Here is a 20859-nt window from a genome sequence, read left to right on the forward strand (position 1 = left end):
CCTATATGTGTCTATTAGGCCAATCGATCGGGATGTGGTTTCAGAGAATTTTTATGAGGCCGCCTTATTGTAAGGTTTTTCAAAATTAGCCTATGTTATTCAAAGCGCTTACTAGATGTTAAATGCTGATCAATTGTCATATCGAATTTCTTATTAGTTGATAATAATTTATGCACGCCGATGCGTTAAATGTATGCTAAACAAGCTCAAAATTAGTTGAAATAAAAAGTGAAATCAAGAAATTTTAGGGTCTCTGAAGACCACTAAATCGATAAAGCAATGCAGTGTGATCGTTAAGTTCGTTAAGTTTCTTAAGATATTCGTTCTGAAGAGGCCTTACACCTATTCGATCCGCTTAATCGTAGAATGAAATAATAAATTGTAATTTAATTTACTTATAAAATAAGTAAATTTAATTTAAATTTACTTGTTTTACTCTTCATTGTCACTTCTACTAACAGTCCTAATGGACGTGATTTACTTTAATGGTGAACATAATATAAGTCTACAAAATCTAAGAAACAAGATCTTCCTCCTATAACTGTTAATATTTTAGATCACATAAAGAAAATTTTTCTACCTAAGTATTTCTTGTATTAGAAAAGAAGGAATTTAGGGTTGAATTCTAACATACTTTGTAAATAATAAAAATAGAATCGAAATAAATTTAATTTTTTTTAAAGAAGAGAAAATGTGTATTTTTTATTACTTTTATTTCATATATAGATATTAGATTTATCAGACAATGTTTTCCTATAAGATTCATCAGATTTTCATTTTTTTTCTTTTTTTTTTTTTCATTTTTTATCAATTTGAAAAACTCAAAAAATGTGCAAAAACAAAACTTTTCCCTTTTTTTGGTAAAAAGCTTTGAACACGAAAGTATATTCATTAAATTCACTTGAGCTGAAATATGAGTAAATTAGAGGACAGATGAGTGATAATATTATTATATGGATTGAATTCAATGAATACACTTTAAAGAAAAACAAATGAATTAATTTTTTAATTGGCAATTTTTACTGATATTCAAATTAATCAAAATAAGTAATGCTTTTTGTCAAAATTTGTATTTTTGATAATGACTTTTTTTATTTTTGGGTAAGCATCAACTTATTTCAATCGAAAAAATAAATATATCAAAAAATTTGTGCTGTTTTTTTTTACACTATGTGTAAAAATTATTTTTTGGAAAAAATCTGAAATATAAGCGAATTATGTTTTTTTTAAAAAATTATAATCTAACAAGTAACATTTATTTAAAATAATTTTTCTTTTTTTTTTTGGAATCAAAAATTATATATTTTACGTGGAAATTAGTTGTTTTTTTTTGGCATTACGGATACAGAAATTTCTCAAAAGTATATTTTTTTAAATAATTCATGATAAAATATATAATTTTTAAAGCATTCAGGATGATTACTTTAAAAGAAGACTAGCTGCGGTTTTTTTTAAATACATTTATATTCATGATTAGATTTTTTTGTTTCGTTAGCATAACAGCAAATTTGTTTGTTGTATATTAGAAAATAAATCAATAAAATTAAATTTTTTTAAATTTTCCATAATTTTTTATTACTTTTGCTGCAATGCTAAATTTTTTTATTTTTCTTAAATATTAAAATGATGTTTTTTTTCTTTTTTTTTTTTTTAAATTTGTGAGTGTTTTTGTTTTAAATTCACATTTATAAGACGTATTATTTTTTAGTAGCCACTAATATAGATTAGTAAATGGTTTTTTTTTTAATTATAGCTAAATATCAAAAATTAGTTTTTATTTCAGTCTATTTTAAAAAATTAGTAATATTTTTAACTTTTTTTTTTTTTTTTTTTTTTTTTACTTACGTTCTTTGACGAAGTGCAAACTAATAAAATAGTTTAGCAAATTTTTAAGAATTACATATTTGAAGAGAAGATTGGGGATTAAAATTTCAAAGCTCGTTAAAGATGAAAAATCATGAAAATATTGTATAATTTTTAATTCGGATGCAAACTTTATTTAATATTTCATTTAATGCAAGCAAAGTATTTAATTGAGTCGCAACTTTTTTCTATGTGACATACGGGCGGATGGATACCAATAATTGATATGGCTGATCCGTTTTTACAATTTAGGTATAGGCTCGAGTAATAAGTGATGAAAGTAAAACAGCACCGAAAAAAATAAACTAGAATAAAAACTAATTAGTAAAATATTAGAGCTATATTAGTTAAGTCTTATTATACACACATAATATGAATTTTTTTTTTAAATTAAAGCATAAATTTAAATTTCACACAGACTTCTACATCTAACAATTAGTTTTTTTTTTGTTTACTAAACAGCCATGTTTTAACATTATAATTTGTAAAATCAAAGATAGAATAATAGCTCTGACTAACAAAGAACAGAGATAGTAGTAGCTGGGTTGTATTCAGAATTGAAAAATAAAACATCAAAAAAATGCAACTTAAAAAATACATTTTTTTATATAAATAGTTTTTTTTTGTGTTTTCCACTAAGAAAATGAGCATTTTAAACATTTTTAAAAGAGAATTTAGAGGAGGGGAATTTTTTTTGTGAATATGTCTTATATACAATGTAATTTTTTTATATTTTAGGAATACAACCATGAATTCAGGAGGTAATTTAAAACGTCACTTCATTTAGAATATGAAATTATGTCTTTGAGCATATGAGTTTTTTAAAAAAAAAAGTTTATAAAACTTAAGCGTTGTTTTATAAGCTTTTTTTCTTGTTGAAAAGTCGTTCGTGTTTTATCCGTTTTTTTAAATGTTGATGCTCTTTTTAATAAATGCACTGTGACGTGTTGTGTCATATGCTCGATGATTAATTATGGAGAGAAACTATGGACGACGACGCAGTTTCCCAATTTGAGAAAAATATTACAATAAAAAGTTTTTTGCTTTTTTTTCATACTCACAATTATACTTAGAAATTTTTTGTAAATAAAATATACATTTACAGTAAATTTTTTATATTTATTTATATATATATATATATTAATTTTATTATTTATATTTTTATATATATATTTTCTGTTTTTTAAATATAATAAATTCTAATAATTTTTTTTGCAATGAAAATTGTGCTTTTTGTTTTTTTATTAACACATAATCAGGAAGTTTCAATCGATATTTTAACAATTTAAAAAAAGCCCGACTATTCAGAATAATAGAGTTTTACATGCAAAATTGTTAAAATGTCCATGAGACCAAACCTTTATAAATAATATTGATTAGTTTTATAAAGATATTTTAAAAGACGTATATTAATTTTATTAATTGTTTTTTTAATAATTTTTGTTTTAAAGTGCCTTTTAAAATTAATTTATAAAATAATATATACAATTAATTTAATTATATATCACGACATTATTCTTATACAAGAGAAACATAACGAGATTTTATACAGGATACTGATTCATTTGTTTATGAAAATAGTAAGTCCTGTAACCATTATAATATTGGAAGAAATAAATAAAAAATAATAAATTTTTTTTTATTTTATTCATACGTTTACGGTTTTACCATCTGTTTCATTTTTTTTAAAGTACCATTTAATATTGACAACACTTACAAATTTTTCGTACTAATTTTTTTTTTTTTTTACTATAGCAATAATCATATAACATTTAAAATTGAAAGAAATAGACTTCTTTTCCAGTGTTTATATTTTAAAACACACAAATTGAAAGATAAATATATTTTTTTAGATCTAAACCCAGCCTATTATATTATGTATACTGAAATAATCGAGACTGTCTTATTCGATTTTAAAATATAAACTCAATTTTTGCAATTGTTAACGAACGGATTGTTTTATTTTTTTTGAAAAATAATTTATGCCGATGTTTTTTAAGTGCGTAATGAATATTTGAGATTTTGTATTGTTTTCTTCCATAATTGTTTAATTTATAGCTCAATATGAGATAAATCATAAAAAAAAGAATTTCATCTATCACATATTGTCTTAAATCTTAACTAAACCGTTTAGGAAAAAATATTCATAAATCTTTGATAATCGAAACGTACTTAAAAATCAGCCGCTTTTTAAGTTTACAATTAAATAATATATTTTTTTGCCACAAAAATCCATGACTAATTGTGCTAGTTTTTTTTTTTTGTTTTTTTTTTAATACAGATTTCTGAAAAACTTTAAAAAAAATTGTGTTAATATTTCAAATTGAAGAAACATTTTGGGAAGCATTCAAAATGTTTCATGCAATTTTTATATTGAAATAAAAAAAATTAAGATAGTGTTTACGATTTAATTTTTTTGTGGATAAAAAAATAAATAAATTGAAAAATTTATTAATTCTTCTATCAGTTGAAGGAAATTTGAAATCGTTAGATATAAAAAAAAAATCGTAAACAGCGAATCTATTAAACTAAAAAAACGTTAGTTTTAAATTTTTTTTTAAATTAATAGTGTTATTTTTTAGCACTTCAATAATAAAAATTAAATCAAAAATTTCTGTTAAAGCAGAAATTTTTAATTTAAAACAGCTTGTTAAAATTTAAATAAAAACAGATCTGTATATTTGAGTGAGATTTGATTTTTTTTTCTTTTTTTCCATTTAATAATTATATTATTTAATTAAAAAAATTTCCTAAAAATAATTAAAAACTCAATGGCAACGATTTTCATTTAAATCACAACAATAAAAAAAATACAAATTACTGGCGACGACACGTAGACGGCGACTTTTTTTATTAAATATATGATGAAAAAAACCAAATTTAATAATGGATGATATTGGATGTTATTGAAATCTAACAAAAAATTATCAAAAATTATTTTCAGGTTCGGTTACAGCAATTCATATTGACGTAAATGCATTCTTTGAATGATATCTCTACAATCATTAAATACACGTTTGATATTTTCAGTATCAACGGCGCATGTAAAATGAGGATAACAATAATGTTTGCCTTCGCCGCTTGCAGTGCTTATACGTAAAAATTCGTCCCGTATGAAGTACTTGGCACGAATTACTGCTGGATTATCACTACCTGGACAACCAGTTGTATCTATGATACCACCACCACCCATTGCTGCATCTGGAGGTGTCACATACCTAATTTCAAATAATAAATTTTATTAAAATTATTATATTAAGCTAAACAAAAAAGAATTTGAGTGTATAGAGTAAATGAAAAAGATAATAAGCTGAGTCTTTAAATATGTGGATTTTGACATTTTTGGGGACCCTCAATTTGATAGAAAAATCAAATATCAATGAGAAAATAATAAATACTTTGGGATTATGGGGATTTCAAAATCATAAGAGTAAGATAGCATTCCAGAAATAGGATTCGAATTTAAAATCAAATACTTTTATAATGTATTATGTCTAATAGTTCATACTTTTATGGTAGGACATGTTCTGACATCAGATTGAACCTAGCTGTTACCGCTACCGGATTGCTTTAATAATCAATTTAAATCCTAAAAGGTCAGAGATAGAATTTTTTTAGAAAGTTGATCCTCATAAAAAAGCTATCATTTTTTATTCAAAACATTTTTTCGAAAATCGCTAGCTGTCGAAGGAAATGCGACTAAAAAATATGTCTTTATAGCATTTAATCGAAAGAAAACACGTTAGCTATAGAAAAATTCTTTAGCCAAAAGTTGTCAAGGGCAATAGACGACATTCGTCTGTGTCTATGACTTTAACCTGAAATTCTAGTTCCAAGGTCATTGACCTTGATCTTCAAATGATCTTGATAATTTATCTGGGCTTAAAAGTTCTAACACAGACGAATGACCTTTAAGGTTCTTGATAACTGTTGTCTAAAAAATTTTTGTAAAGCCACCTTTCTTTCGATTAAATGCAATAATGACATATTTTTAAGTCGCATTTTTTCCAAAAGCTAACGATTTTCGAAAAAGTGTTTTAAATAAAAAATATTTCGTTTTTTTTTATGAGGATCAACTTTCTAATTTAGAGTGTTATTCTATCTCTTATCTTTTAGGATCTAAATTAAAGCAATCCGGAGAACTAGGTCCAATCTTATGTCAGAACATGATGTCCCCCATCAAAATCTGCAACTTTTGCTTATTTTTTGATTTTTTAACAAGAAACGAGCTACTAATCATTAAATATTAAAATGATCCACCCTGTATGTGATAAGCCCCTAGACTTTAAACCCATAGTCGGCCAATTTCATGGCAAAACATAAATGGAGAAAATAATTAGTTAGGTCAAATACGGAGATAAACAATTTCGATTGAATTCAAGTTGTTTTGACGTTTCCATACGACACTATGCACTACACATTCATACACTAATTTTTCTTACTTATTTGTGCTCATTAACTATTTATTTTAGCCATTTATGCTTTGCTACGAGAGTTTGTTGGGGGTTATAGAAGGCCTGGCAGTCCATGTACTAGAAAGTCAATGATTAAACCCCATAATCCCATATAATAATATCCCCATAATAAATCCCTTATAATAATAACCATTTTTCGATTTTTACGTAGATTTTTGCAGGATGATTCCATAGATGAAGGATAAAGTACAAAAAATTAAAGAGCATATGTTTTATGAAAAAAAGTTCATATCATCATATTTCTGCAATCGTTCCTACATACACGGTGAACATATATCAGTTAACGCTAAAGGTTAATCTAAAAAAAAAATTATGAACAAAATATGCCTCCAGAAGTGTAACATCAAATTTCATAAAATTATACTGAGTGATATTACAGAAATTATTTTAAAAAATTTTTCTTTAAAAGTTTACCACCCTGTGGTAAAGTATAACAAAATTATCTCAAGAATATGCTGTTAAATGTTTGTTACTTAGTCTTAGGGAACAGCTTGTAAATCCGAGACTGTTAAATTACCAAAGATATTTAATGAGAATACTTTATATTTAAAATGTATAACAAAGTCATCCCCATGCCTAGATCAATTTTTATATTATATTTTCGACTACAGTATAGTTATTATCTCTATGATGGGAGAGAAAGGTGGAAATAGCTAGCCATAGATTAAAATCCTGTCCAATTTCACCGAATTTAAAAATATATTAAGCCAAAAGATTAAATAATGTTAGTTAAGTTATACTGAGATAAAAAACATATGCATACAATTTTAATGACTCGATTCTCGGCAACCACCTGATCTCAGTTCTCGAAGATTTTTACTACAATTTCTTTCTAGATTTCTTTTCAAAGCATACTCATTCGGAAATACCATCATTTATTAAATTATCATAAATAATTCATGAATACTCTCAACATTAATTATATTACAAATTTTGCCCGAAATTTTTTTTATATTATTTGGCAAGGCATTAATATAAATAAAACAAGTGAAAACAAACAATTGACTAAGTTAATTGTTGAAATACCATGCATAGACAGTGTTGATGACGCAATCGTTTGTTTTTTGACATCACGTAAATAAAAAAAGATATCCATTTTTAAATAGTCACACACACATAGCTGATATTCCCATATTAATACATACTATAAAATTTGCACCTAATTAGCGCCCTTGTGGGTAAACAGTGATGTTTACAAAAAATATTTTGAACAAAAGTTGTTTATTTTTTTATAAGGAACATTTTTTACACTTAAACTTTTGTTCTATCTCTAACGGTTTACAAGATGGGTCCTACGAACCCAAGATCCAAGTGGCCTATATTGCTCATTTACGAACTCGACCTCACTTTTTACGTCCTGAGTACGCTATAAAATTTTCATCCTGATATCTCTTTTCGTTTTTGGTGCGTGTTGACAGACAGACGGACAGACGGGCAGACAACCGGAAATGGACTAATTAGATAATTCTATGAACACCTATACCAAAATTTTGTTCGTAGCGTCAATATTTTTAAGCGTTACAAACTTGGGACTAAACTTAATATACTAGTATATTTCATATATACATGGTATAAAAAACATTACATTAAATAAAAATTATATAAAATATTTGATATAAATGCCAACCAACTTGCTGCTGAGTTAACCACGAAAGGCTACAAGGATGCATTTGACGTTGGTTCGCTCGGGTCCTGGTTAGCTCAGAACTATGGGGCCGCGAAGTCTTAGGGAATAGCATTCAAGTATACGCAGATCATAGCTCGGTTGATGGTGTCGATATACTATCTGCCGGCAGCGCAACATTTACGCCTCCGTGAGCCTGCACAAAGATACTGGATGGTCCAAACATCTGAGTCATCCAACTCAGTTTTGTGATTTCTGTACTATTTTGTGATTGTACGTGAAATTATTGTAATTATAAAAACTGTGATATATGACACTTATTATGTTCTGTTTTTAAACTGCTATTTTAACATTTTATTTAAAAGTGTTTATTTTAAATTTTTTGTGCAAATATCTTGTAGATAATTTGATCCAGATTTTAGTATATCAATGCACACGATTGTGAGTCGATCGAACTGCAGGTCGTCGAATCAAGTCGTCGAGTCAAAGTAGGGCCTTTTACTTTGCTTTTGTAATCCCATTCTGTTTTTCATTCTTCTATGATCTAAGTTCATAGAAGTTCTATACAAATCTTCAGAGATTTGGTGGTTGCTAATATCAGTGCGCCATCTTCAGTGATTGAAATTGTATGCATAAGAGCAAGTTATATTTTGTATCTCTCTCTAATGTAATTCTAATACTTTGAAACTGAGAACCAACAATTGACTGAGTTAATTGTTGTTAAGCTGAGTTAATATCATGTATAGACAGTGTTAATTACGAAATCCGTTGTTTTTTACGCCATGTAAGTTAAGAAAAATTGCCACTCTTACACACAAAGTAATAAGACTATCATTCTTCCCACTTCGTCAGTGACATATAGTATATATATGCTATAACAAACAAACAAATACATAGTATATGTATGTAATGCACAAATTTAACGTATTTAATATGTGCTCTCAGGGGTAAACAGGAATGTTTACAAAAAAATGTTTCAAACGAAAGTTGTTTAATTTTTTATAAGGAACATTTTTTACATTTAAAATTTTGTTCTATCTGTAACGGTTTACAAGACCCAATTACCCTATTTTGCTCATTTACGAACTCGACCTCACTTTTTAAGTTCTAAGCACGGTATAAAAATTTAAAAGCTTGATATCTTGTTCGTTTTTGAGTTATCGTATCACAAACAGACGGACCGACAGACAACCGGGAATGGAGTAATTAGGAGATTTTATAAACCAATACCAAAAATTTGTTCATAGCATCAATATTTTTACCAACTTGAGACTAAACTTAGTACACCTTGATATATTTCATATATACATGGTATAAAAATGGTGAACATATGTCGTGTCCACGCTATGATTATAAAGTTTACCGTTCAATTTCGACTACTTTTAATTTCCATAGTTTATTAAATTATATAAACTGTTTACAGGTATAAGTTATTGATTGATTAGGTAAAATTCATAAATTAGTTAGCTTAACTATCAGCTTCAATGATTTTTGAAAGTTCAATATTGTGTTCAATCGTGTTCTATTTCAAAACAATAGTTTAAACTCTCAATGGCGTCAAATTTTGGGTTTGGATTGTTATTTGAACAACGTTGGTAGCCCGTTGGCAGAAATACTTGAAAATATTATGTGTCGACAAATGGGATATAAAATTTTAAAAAAAAACTTTTATCAATCTACGTAACGTTCGTTGTTTCAGACAAATTACGTAAATGATAAAGAAAACGCTTGCTACCTCAGTTAATAAAAAATATATAACGATAAAAAAACACCCTTATTGACACAATGGATGAACGGACGCCAAGTTTACAATTATCATTATTATATGAGTAACCAGAAATTCAAATTCTCACCTAATTTTTATCAATTATGTGCCAAGTATAATATAGGATTCCTAAAGTAAGAGCTAAAGCAATGAAATGCGAGTTTTTATTGCTTCCGTCACATGCAATACTAATCATACGACTTATAAAAAACATTTTCTCGGAAAGAATTTTATTCGTCACCATACTTTTATCATAAAATAATTTATTGGTTTCAAACAAAAAATTGTGTCGTTGTTATACTTCTTACTTGAGGAGTCCTAATCAAAATAAGTGTGCATCAACAATTCAATATGGGAAGTAGCTCACTGATACTCTTTGATGATAGGATATAAAAGCTCTCTACGACAAAGCAATTTATTTAAAATATTTGTTTATTGTGACCATAAGTAAAATTTTATGACTTGACTTGGCTTGTCTTAGACAAGTTTTAGCTATTTAAATGAGTGATATTTAATAAATTAATTTTTTATAGACAGCTTTTATATTCTACTAACAGAAAGCACAATAGTGAGAAGTTTCAGTTTAAAAATATGAGTTTCCAAACATGCCAACGTAACTTCAAACAATTTTGAAATAAAAAATCTCTTATTTTTTTATAAATTACCAATTGATTTTTCGACTTCATAAACATTTGACAAAATCTCATGCAAATTTTTGTAAAATCATTTTGACAAATAGTTACTCCATTCCGATAAAAATTCTCGAAATGAAACAAAACACATGGTTACGACACCAATCAAAATGTTTGGATATTTGAATACACACCAATATACATACCTTGCAAATTCACCAAAATAATCTTCTAATTTACTTTTACCAGCAATGATTTTCTCAGCTAATAAGTCTTGTTTGTTTAAGAATAAAATTACACTTATTGTTTTCAGCCAACGATTGTTCCATATTGATTTAAATAAATCGAGACTCTCTCGTAGCCTATTTTGAGTTGGATCCTCTCTTAATACCATATTGTAACTACTACACGCCGTTACAAATATGATTGCTGTAACATCATTAAAACATTGTATCCATTTTCGTCTTTCGTCACGTTGTCCACCCACATCAAACATGTGGAAATTTACTTTATCTACCTAAAATTTCATTTAGATAACAGTTATTAAGAAATTAATTCTATTTATATATTAGGATAGATCTAAATAAATGCAAAAAATTTCAGATATTTACTATTTTCTCGAATTTCATTGCTTGTCGGACAAAGACAAATAAAAACTATGTCGAAAAAGCCTTCATTGTCCAAATAATTTTTTTGAAATCATTCAAAAAATTCATCTGATAAAAAAAATATTTTTGAAACTAGTAATACATAATTAATAAATATTTTTACTAATTCTCAATCATTTGCTTGAGATTTAAAAAGAAATATTCTTTAAAATTGTTTGCATGGACAGATACTTAAAATCATTTTGAATAGTGTGATATTTACTTGAAATCTGGTTTCAAATATTCCTGAAGTTAAAACACGACACCGTAAAATATCTTGTTCGCTTGGAGTATAATCTGGTTGTTTTACCACATGGACTCGATCAAGAAAACTATAAATACAAAAAAGCAAATTATTAAAAAAATTCGAAAGCTAATTTTAAGTAAAATAAACACATACTATTTTGCACAGTCTATTAATTGATATTCGTTACTCCTTTCGAAAGCTTGACGAACACCTGCATCCTGCCATAATGCTTCTGTATGTTCATAAAATTCTGGAGGATAACTAAAATCAGGATCGGACGCAAGATCTTGTATATAATCAACTCTAACTTGATTTTCACTTTTTTCCAATGCTACAGGTGGTGATAACGTCGACATTGCACCAGTAATTGTCTAAAAATATATTAATCACAATTAATTTTTCACGAATTATCCAATAATAATAGATATTGAATAAAATTCCGGAAATGTTAGGTCTCGTTGCTTTGATTTAACGTTCTTACAAAAATGGAAAAAGTTTCATTATTATTCAAAAATAATAATGGTTACAGTTATTTCGAAAACGATTGGTTTTACGAAAATTCTCTATTTTAATCTTTTAAGTAGATAACAAATTTCTTAAGCTACATAATTTTTGCAGCACAAGAAGGATTAATTAGTGAAATTAATAGTGGCTTAAGTTTAAAATAAAAGCTGTTGGCAACTTTTCTGAAACTTTTCTGAAATTAAGCAATTGTAATTGACTTATAAATTCGAAATTGAAATCTTACAAGTATTGCATCTCGAATATTTTTCTTAATATCTTCGATTTTTTGTTTTTTCTCTGTTTCGCTGAATCCATTTACGTGCAATATTCGCATTTGTTTTACGATTGTTGATTTACCAGATTCACCAGCCCCTAATAATAATAATCTATGTGTTGCTCGATATAACTGTGGACAAAGTTTTGATATTATAATAGGTGCTCTTAAAATTAAATTAATTGAGTAATACCTGTTTATCTTTTTGCAATTGACGAGTAATGGCATCAGATCTTCGTTTTTGTGATTTACTATCATCAGAACCACCACTGCCTTTACCTTCAGCGGTTCCACCGTGTTGGGCGGAACCAAAACACCCCATAGCGCACGCCAGGGCTGTGAGCCAACAGCCCCCCGAATTTGAATTATTTGCAGTACCAGTTGATGAGGCGTTATTTGCTATAGCAATAGAAAAACAATTACAAATATTTATTCTCCGTAATTAAGAATTACAATAATTAATATAAGAATTATTTTTAATTTATTAATCTACTAGAAAATTAATTTTTAAATAAATTTTTGTTATCAGTAAATAACTAATACCAAGACTGTGTCAAATTAAAAAAATATCGGGTTATTCATACAACAATCTGATCGAAATATAATCGAAGAATTTAAGTAAAAAAACTAATCGAAGAACAAAAAGCATACTATTCGAGTTGAAAAGAGAACACAATATACCTGAAGCTGAGGTAGTATTTTGGGGCTCATTAGCGGGGGCTTGTAAGCCCCCCCCAGCCCCTGGATGCGACGCCACGGCCACTGCACTAACTAAGCAGTTCCACTCTCGTTCACGAGAATATCAAATATGAAGTAATATTTTATTCACAAATTTAAAAAAAAGTCTACAAAATTAAAACGTCCCTTAAAAAAACTAAAACAGATAATTTTTCGCACAAAAAACTCGAATCGAAAAGTCTTTGTTTTTTAAAATTTGTTAATTATAATTAATTTATTTCAGTCCTAAGTATATTCCATTTAAAACATTGTCAAATAATATTCTTAGATTTAAATTTTGCGCATTTTTTCGTGTGCTGTTTAATATACATTTGTAATAAATTTTTTATATTCTGAATATTTTCATTGCTTAGTTTAACTTCATGGATTTTTTTTATTTAATTTTTATACCCTAAATTATTTTTCGTAGTTTTTATATTTATACAATTTTAAAGTATTTATTTAAAATATATACATGGTTAAATTTTTACATCTGTAAAAAAAAACATTTAAATTTTATTTATTTATTTTCTTCAAAATAAAATTAATCACCTTTTTTAATAAATCATGAAAATCTAAGGTTTATTTAACGAAAGATGACCCTGATATAATATATAATTTACTTCTTCAAGTAATAAATATACATTTCTGCTATACGATTTTCTATTTTTAGAAGCAGTCTTTCAAATTTTTTCAAATTTAAAAATAGCTTAGAACGACAATTTTACACATTTATCACCATAATCTAATATAATTTTGTTTGATAAATAGTTGATTCGATATTGCAATTGTTATTCTGTATTCCTAGTTTTAAATAATTCTAAACAAATGAAAGTGTTATAATAAATGAGCATCTAACAGGTGAAACGCGAATTAACTATACCTATATAATCCATGTAAATATTCGGAAAAAACAAAATTCTATTTTTAAGTAAAATAGCAATCATCTATAAAAATTTACATAGATTTCCATTAATTTTTATTGAAATATAGATAAATTCAAGATAAAATTTCAGAATAATATAGAATAAAGTCAATATTTTAAAGGTATCTTGTACAATTTTGACAGTTCGATATTATCAATCTGATTTGAGACACCCAAAAAAAAAACTGTAAGCATTGTTTTATAAAACTACTGTTATATGAAATATATAAGAAAATAGTTAATATTCATTGAAAATTTATGAAAAATACCCAATCAGCAAAAAACTAATAAGAAAATAAAAATATTAAATGAAAATATCCCTCTCACGGTTTTTTTATAAACTATACGATTCAGATATAACTACACCCCGATATTTCTTTAAAATAATTATCAATTAACACAAGAACAGGTCATAATTTTATTACTTTATTCACTTATGTTTATAAACAGTCCGTTTCAGCATTTTTAAACACTTGCTATTAAAAATACATCGGCACTGTACATTTTGATGAAAATCCTTTTCAGTAGCCGAATGGTCGATTCAGATTTCAACATGGCGGAATTTTTGACTTCGCGACCATTTTCGCAACAGATCGGTCATTCACGTCAAACCCGAATTATATCGTGTACTTTGTTTTTACGAGGTAGTTTGTCTATGATATGATTTTACACAGGTTTAATATATTTTCCACAAAAATTTTATACATTTGTACCCCCAAAAAAGTTTTTCCGTACTTAAATCAAAGATAAAGACTTTATTTCAAAAAATTTACTTTAGTACCATCATGAATTATTAATCACTTATATTATAATAATAATATATTATGCATAATAATATACATTGTATAATTAATTATACTTTATAAATATAAAACTATTTATTAATTAATAATTATCAAATTTCATAAAAATCAAAAAATAGCGCGCGCGCTATGTTTAAAAGAACATGACAATATAAAGTTTTCGGTTAATAAAAATCAATTATTCTTATAAAATAGATATTGACATGTTTTCATTATTTGACCAATGTAGTGATTATTATTTGATAAATGAAGCAGTAAAAATTCAATTTGCTTTTCCTAGTGGAAAATACATTTTTCAAAATCATTCTAATCTATATAAGATTAATTCAATCGTATACTTTTTATACGTAAATAAATAATAATGACATGCTGACAAAGACAAAATAATAGTAGAGACGATTTGCGATAAAGAAATAAAATAACAACGCATATGTAAGATATCAAACAGTTTACAGTACGAAAAACGTAAGCAAACATTGAAGAAAATTTTATTTTGTAAACATATTGTTAGAATTTTTGAATAAATTAACCATGGCTGATAGTAAAGAAGAATGTCAATTAAAAGCTGGACATCCTCCTGCAGGTATTTCTTATAAATTTCTTGCAGATATATAAAAAATGGAGTAAAATTTATTTATTTTTTTTGTTTTTGTTATCTTTAGTTAAAGCTGGGGGTATGCGAATCACCCAACATAAATCAAACCATAAAGAATCTGGAATTAATGAAGAAACTTGTAATTTAAAAGTATCCTGCAGGTAATTTTGGTTGTTTATATTTGCTTTAAACATTAAATTTAGAATAAAAGATACGATAAGTTGTAAATTTCCATATTTTCAAGGTGTGGTGGCTCATAAGTTGTAAGTTATTATTTCATAACATTTGGTCATATTTAGCATTGTTTTCCGTCTTTATTTTGCGAAGCTTGCACTTTTTTAAGGCTCTTAAACTCAACCTACTTTGTTAATAAATTATACGCTCTATTTATTTAACGAGCAGAAATTAAAAGAGCGTTTTCGACCGTTAAGATTTATTTGAGTATAATAATTAGAATTATGCTAATAATAATAAAATGTCTAATTTTTTTCGATTAAACTCCAAATTCCCTCAACTTTAGATTTGTTAATTCAGTAAACATATTTTCGCAGGAATGTTTTTAATATGGTAAGCAATTACGTTAAAGTAGTAACTGAGATAATTTCAAATAATTAATTAAAGATTTTAGATTAATGTTCTTGAAATAACGATAATTTTAATAAAATGTTTACGTGAGTTCTGTAGTTGCGTAATACTACTTGACCTCCTTAGATTATTTGATATTTTTGACGATTTAGATAATTAAGAGGTCTTTCACTTAAATACGTCCACTATTTAAGTGTTGATTTTATACCAACCAGTCTAAGAAGGAGAAAATTTTGATAGCTTAAATTACAGTAGAACTTGGGTAACGCATACATTACAACTTTGAGGGACAAGGCCCTAAAAACGTCGGAAAATTCGGTTTTTAGCTAAAAACACTCTGCATCAAATCATCTTTCAAAAAGAAAAAAACGAAATTAAAATCGATTCTTTACTTTAGGAGCTACGATGCCTCAGGCAGACATTCAAATACACACGTTAACCTATGATATTCCTATTTTTGGGCCAAGAGTAAGAAACTTCTACAAATTAAATGAAAAATTGAGCATTAGCACTACGTTACATTCCTCTATACGTAGTAAATAATTATAATGTTAGACAATTATTTTAAAAATTAATATTAATATGTTAATTAATTTATTTTTTTACATCAGAAGTTTTCAATTTATATATAAATAAGAAGTTTATCTGTTACAAAATGAGTGCCGCAATCTTTCTTGAAATGAAATTAATTTATTATATTTAAACAGTTTTCGAAGAGTTTTGCTTCTATCATGTGTAATAAAGTGTTAAAAAAATAGAACAAAACTTTTAATTTAAATAATTTAAATGTTTCTGATAAAAATACCAAAAATATTTTTAAAAATGTTAACGAAATATTTATTCGAAAACTTAACGAATTCGGTCCAAATGTAAAATGGTTCGCGAAGTTTTGACGCCTGTATCTCCAAAGGGCATCGCTTCCCTTACACATGTTCCGTTTAACAAAATGCTTATTTCTGCTTCCCCTATTATCTTTCCTCATTGTTGGTAATTTTTTAAAAAATATACATTGGATTTTCTGACTTCTGTACTTCTGAATTTTTAATTAAGATAATGTTTTTTTTTCCAGAAACATATAATGAAATAGTTTTTTTTTATTACAGTCCTCCAAAGACTTTAAATATTTCTGGAGCAGTACCAAAAGGTAATGCAGATTTTCCGACTGAAGCTGTGCAAAGTTTCCATAAAGATAAACCTCCTGTAAACGTTTGTGTTAAACCACAAACTCATATTCAACAACCTCGCAAATAGCATAAAAATGAGCCCACATTATTATTCACTATTTTGTTTTCGATAGAAAGTATATATTTTTTATTAAAAGACAAAATCGTGTTGCATTCTTGATGAAGGACCAAAAAAAAGCGAAAAAGGCTACATGATAATTATTGAAAAGCAATGAAATTTTAAAACGGGATAACATTTTTTATTAATTTTTATAAATGAATAATAAATATAATTCCACATATTTTAATTAATATTTTATATCGTAGCTTTAAAATAATTATTTCTTTATTTCTTTGTGGTATATGTTTTGTGTATTTTATAAATAAAGTTTAAAGAGTATGTTAATGGGATCGAATTATTTTGATTTTATTCATTTCAAATTAATCCTATTGTTGTATAAAAATTTTATTTACAAAAACATTTTTATTTAAAGCTATACAATTTTTTATATGAGAAACATTTCAAGACGAAGGGAGTGATTTACTTTGAAATGAGGTTGAAAACTTTACATAGGGATTTCGTCTATCCCACCGTATTTTAACTACCAAAAAAAATTTGTTAAGCAGAAATCTAATTTAATTTATATTTATTCGCACCGTGCATGAGTTTTCTTGGTGGATTTTTCCAAGGTAACGATACACTAATTTATAATTATGGATGGACATATAATTCTATGGTTTGTATAAAATGGTTTAAATCGAAAATTTAATAATATATTCTATCAAATTTAAATAAATAATTATGTTAATTTACATTTAAATAATATTATTATTTATACAATTTCGTTTCTTATTTTCACAATTTTTATTGCAACAAATTTAATTGTTATTTTTCAATAATTTTAATTTGACATTTTCTATACAATTGACATGCAAAAAAATTGAAAATTAGTCATAACAGCTACATTTTACGCCAAAATTATCCACTGAAAGCGCTGGCATCGATTTGATTGTCCCTACTAAGTCTACGCACCCAACGGATATACAAATCGTCAGGTGTTTACAAAATTTCGGTGAAAAAATATTATGAAAATATAAAGCAATACAAAACATGTGCCAATGTCCTTGCCCTTAAGGTATATTGCGAATTATAGTCTTGCCACCTGTGAGTGAATTAAACAAGTTATCAGAAATTTTTTGTGGGTAATATAGAAAGAAAGAAATGTTTGTGTATTTATATGTGAGAGTAAAAATAAACATGTACTTACGCATTTACTTTACAGCTGAATAGGAGAACGTTCAGTTCATACTCTTAATATTACAATATTACAGATCGTGTTGTGTTCCAAAAACTTATTTAAATGTGACGAACATTTTAATAATAGACAGTTCACAGAAAGCTCGAATTTCTGAGAACAAGCTTTCTTATTCTCAGGACAAGCAGCTTGCACAGTTTAGTATAGCGGTTTTGAAATTAGACAATGATAGGCTAGGTTAGGTTAGGTTATATTGGCTGTCCACGAATCACTCACTTAGGCTATACAGCCCATTGTGATACCATATATGTGTTACCACCTTTCCGCTGATAATTTCATTTATCAACTACTCAATTTTAGAGGCTGAGTTCACCTCTTCATGCATATACCATGCACTGCACCAACCCATCACAACTATTAATTAAATTAATTGTGTTGCGACGGCGGGAATCAAACCCGCTACCCTAAGCATACCGCGGACGGAATTGATTACGCCTCAACCAACTGAGCTAATAGGACGAATTGACAATGATAGTTTTGATTATTGAGATTCAGATTGTAAATGCCAACAAGTGGACAACTTTTGTTGCCAATTTCTAAAAGGGATGAGTGTGCTCTCAGCGTAACGATAAGAGCGAATGCGACTTTGGTTTTTCATTCTAATCAACTTGGTACCACCGATATTATTAACTTTTCATCAGTTTCGTGTTGAAACTCGAAAATTCATAAAACATTACGAAATCACTCCTATTACTTGAAATATTTAGCATATACCTATTTAAAACTTTTTATGTAGATACATAAATTAACGAATTGTAACTTTTAGATCCAAAACAGCAGCTTGTTCAATTTTTTTATGTATTTGATTTACTTCATCTTGTGTTAAAGTTCGTTCCATATGACGATAAGTTATTCGATAACAATGACTTGTTTTGCCAGATTTTGGATGTTTAAACGAATCGATTAATGATACCTGCAAAATTATAATTAATTTAAATCTCATCATGGAATCTAAATCGAATATTTACGATATTATTTAACATAGACGTTATCAGTTAATGGATTTTAACTTTGAATCTTTTAAAGCGGGTATTTCAGTTAACAAAAAGCGGAAAAGATTTTAACTGGCGGTGCCATCGCATCATTTTCATTAGTTTCCTATTAATTTAAATTGACATTTTTGTGAAAATCGGAGAAACAGTTTTATTGTTGTTTATTTCAAGACATGAAATTATAAGTTCGTTAGACTTTAAATTTAAGCGGCGGGAGGATGATATCATGATAATTATAAATCCGAACGAATTTTAACCGGAGACCTAATTTTCGACAGGTTAAAAATATAATTATTGGGAATTGAATTTCTTATGCAAGGTTTACTTACTTGTTCTACAATATCTCCTCCAATAGATCTAACAATATCATAAAAATCGTTGGAGCTAAAATTATCTGTCTTATTATTTTCAGGTAGCCAAAAACTAATATCGTTTTTGCATTGTGGATAAGCGCTAATTGGCTTATATTGAACATTTTGATTTATATCAGGTACATTGAATTGACTTAAAAATCCACTATCATTGCTCCAGAATAAACTAAAAAATAAAAATGCTTGTTAAACTTTATAACACGTTATGCTTGTAGAATAAAAATACCGAATATCTGGAATTTGATATAAAACCATAGCTAAACGTTCTAAACCTAAACCAAAAGCCCATCCAATTTTGTCATGAACACCAGCATGTTGCAGAATTTCGTTTCGAATAATACCACATCCTAAAACTTCTAACCATTCGTTATTATAAAAAATTTCCAACTCCCAAGATGGTTGCGTGAATGGGAAATATTGATCAACCCATCTATGTTCAATATTTTCTCCAAATAAATGTTTTGCCACTCCAAATAAAGTTGATTTTAAACTATGCTCCATTAATTTAGCAGCTTCCATCGTATGGCACGCTTGTTTTTCATTTCTATCACCATGATTTCGTTGAAATTGTTTTGGCTCAAAAATGTTTAAATCTTCACCATTAAACAACTCTTCCTGTGTTCTTAAATGAACTGCATCCATCTTAAAATGAAAATTAATTTTTTACAAAATAAGGTAATTTTTGTGATTAGTTGAAATTACTTGGTGAAAGACTGGATAATGTGTTGAATCGATTTCATCACGGCGGTATACCTCTCCAACAATTAAGAAATTATCTAAACCTGAACTAATAAAGTCTGCTTGATGAGCAGTTGTATGGGCTCTTAATAAATGATTTTCATTAATGTAATAGCAGTCGTTTTTAGCTCTAGAGACATGATCTTTGGGTATTAATAAATTATCAAAATTTTGTTCTATAGTAACAACAGGTGAAAGACGATCGTGAACAGAAAAAATTGGATTACCACGACGATTTTGAAAGCTTTTATAAAAATGATCTACTATTCGTTGTCGAATCAAGCTTAAAGGATGATTTTTCATAAGGTAAATATTTTTATCCAAATAAGATAGTATTTTTGGAGTTACATTCGTCCAAGAATCTCGTTTATATTCTACATTTTGAATGACTAACGTATCCTGGATATTTTGCTTCGCTGCTGTCCCATATAACCGTTTTAAATTACATGTTTTTCGAAAATTATTTAATATTATTAGTCTTTTTAACTTATCATACATTTTTTCATAAGTTTTTTGACAGATACTTTATTTTTAAAAATACATAATTTTCTGTCGGGTGATTAAAGAACTAAAAAGTGGTTTGATTATTTAAAACTTCATGTTAGTATAAAAAATGAACGTAA

The 20859-nt window shown here is 27.1% G+C and overlaps 3 protein-coding genes across 4 annotated transcripts; 1 reads left to right on the plus strand and 2 right to left on the minus strand.

The window, feature by feature from the left end:
* Window positions 1-4642: 4642 nt before the first annotated feature.
* Window positions 4643-14292, minus strand: LOC123305688 (guanine nucleotide-binding protein G(s) subunit alpha). Of its 2 annotated transcripts, none has more exons than XM_044887594.1 (7): window positions 14099-14292; window positions 12225-12430; window positions 12002-12163; window positions 11407-11624; window positions 11230-11338; window positions 10566-10876; window positions 4643-5081 (listed from the first exon to the last, which is right to left on the minus strand). In XM_044887594.1, the coding sequence occupies exons 2-7, from the start codon at window positions 12351-12353 to the stop codon at window positions 4814-4816; spliced, it is 1197 nt and encodes a 398-aa protein (XP_044743529.1). In that variant the 5' UTR covers window positions 12354-12430; window positions 14099-14292; the 3' UTR covers window positions 4643-4813. The 2 variants fall into 2 exon arrangements, with proteins under 2 accessions (XP_044743529.1, XP_044743448.1); XM_044887513.1 differs by lacking the exon at window positions 14099-14292 and adding an exon at window positions 12713-13113.
* Window positions 14293-14898: 606 nt separating this feature from the next.
* LOC123305171 (death-associated protein 1) lies at window positions 14899-17091 on the plus strand. Its single transcript, XM_044886806.1, has 3 exons — window positions 14899-15059; window positions 15139-15232; window positions 16760-17091. Exons 1-3 carry the CDS (start codon window positions 15008-15010, stop codon window positions 16905-16907), a joined length of 294 nt encoding a protein of 97 aa, XP_044742741.1. The 5' UTR covers window positions 14899-15007; the 3' UTR covers window positions 16908-17091.
* A 1413-nt stretch (window positions 17092-18504) lies between these two features.
* LOC123296651 (probable phenylalanine--tRNA ligase, mitochondrial) lies at window positions 18505-20734 on the minus strand. Its single transcript, XM_044878253.1, has 4 exons — window positions 20201-20734; window positions 19725-20140; window positions 19457-19664; window positions 18505-19048 (listed from the first exon to the last, which is right to left on the minus strand). Exons 1-4 carry the CDS (start codon window positions 20732-20734, stop codon window positions 18881-18883), a joined length of 1326 nt encoding a protein of 441 aa, XP_044734188.1. The 3' UTR covers window positions 18505-18880.
* Between the last annotated feature and the right edge of the window lie 125 nt (window positions 20735-20859).

This window comes from Chrysoperla carnea, chromosome 1 (genome assembly GCF_905475395.1).
Source record: "Chrysoperla carnea chromosome 1, inChrCarn1.1, whole genome shotgun sequence".
In the NCBI taxonomy this organism is placed as follows: domain Eukaryota; kingdom Metazoa; phylum Arthropoda; class Insecta; order Neuroptera; family Chrysopidae; genus Chrysoperla; species Chrysoperla carnea.

What these genes read in the sequence shown, in the direction of transcription:
- LOC123305688 (XM_044887594.1), bottom strand. Translation starts at nt 12,353, where the DNA reads ATGGGGTGTTTTGGTTCCGCCCAACACGGTGGAACCGCTGAAGGTAAA. An exon ending in ATATTCGAGATGCAATACTT is followed by an intron (nt 11,625 to 12,001) that starts GTAAGATTTCAA and finishes ATATATTTTTAG; the next exon opens with ACAATTACTGGTGCAATGTC. An exon ending in TTAATAGACTGTGCAAAATA is followed by an intron (nt 11,339 to 11,406) that starts GTATGTGTTTAT and finishes TTGTATTTATAG; the next exon opens with TTTTCTTGATCGAGTCCATG.
- LOC123305171 (XM_044886806.1), top strand. Translation starts at nt 15,008, where the DNA reads ATGGCTGATAGTAAAGAAGAATGTCAATTAAAAGCTGGACATCCTCCT. An exon ending in AGCTGGACATCCTCCTGCAG is followed by an intron (nt 15,060 to 15,138) that starts GTATTTCTTATA and finishes TGTTATCTTTAG; the next exon opens with TTAAAGCTGGGGGTATGCGA. An exon ending in AATTTAAAAGTATCCTGCAG is followed by an intron (nt 15,233 to 16,759) that starts GTAATTTTGGTT and finishes TTTTTATTACAG; the next exon opens with TCCTCCAAAGACTTTAAATA.
- LOC123296651 (XM_044878253.1), bottom strand. Translation starts at nt 20,734, where the DNA reads ATGTATGATAAGTTAAAAAGACTAATAATATTAAATAATTTTCGAAAA. An exon ending in ATTATCCAGTCTTTCACCAA is followed by an intron (nt 20,141 to 20,200) that starts GTAATTTCAACT and finishes TTTCATTTTAAG; the next exon opens with ATGGATGCAGTTCATTTAAG. An exon ending in TATCAAATTCCAGATATTCG is followed by an intron (nt 19,665 to 19,724) that starts GTATTTTTATTC and finishes TTTATTTTTTAG; the next exon opens with TTTATTCTGGAGCAATGATA.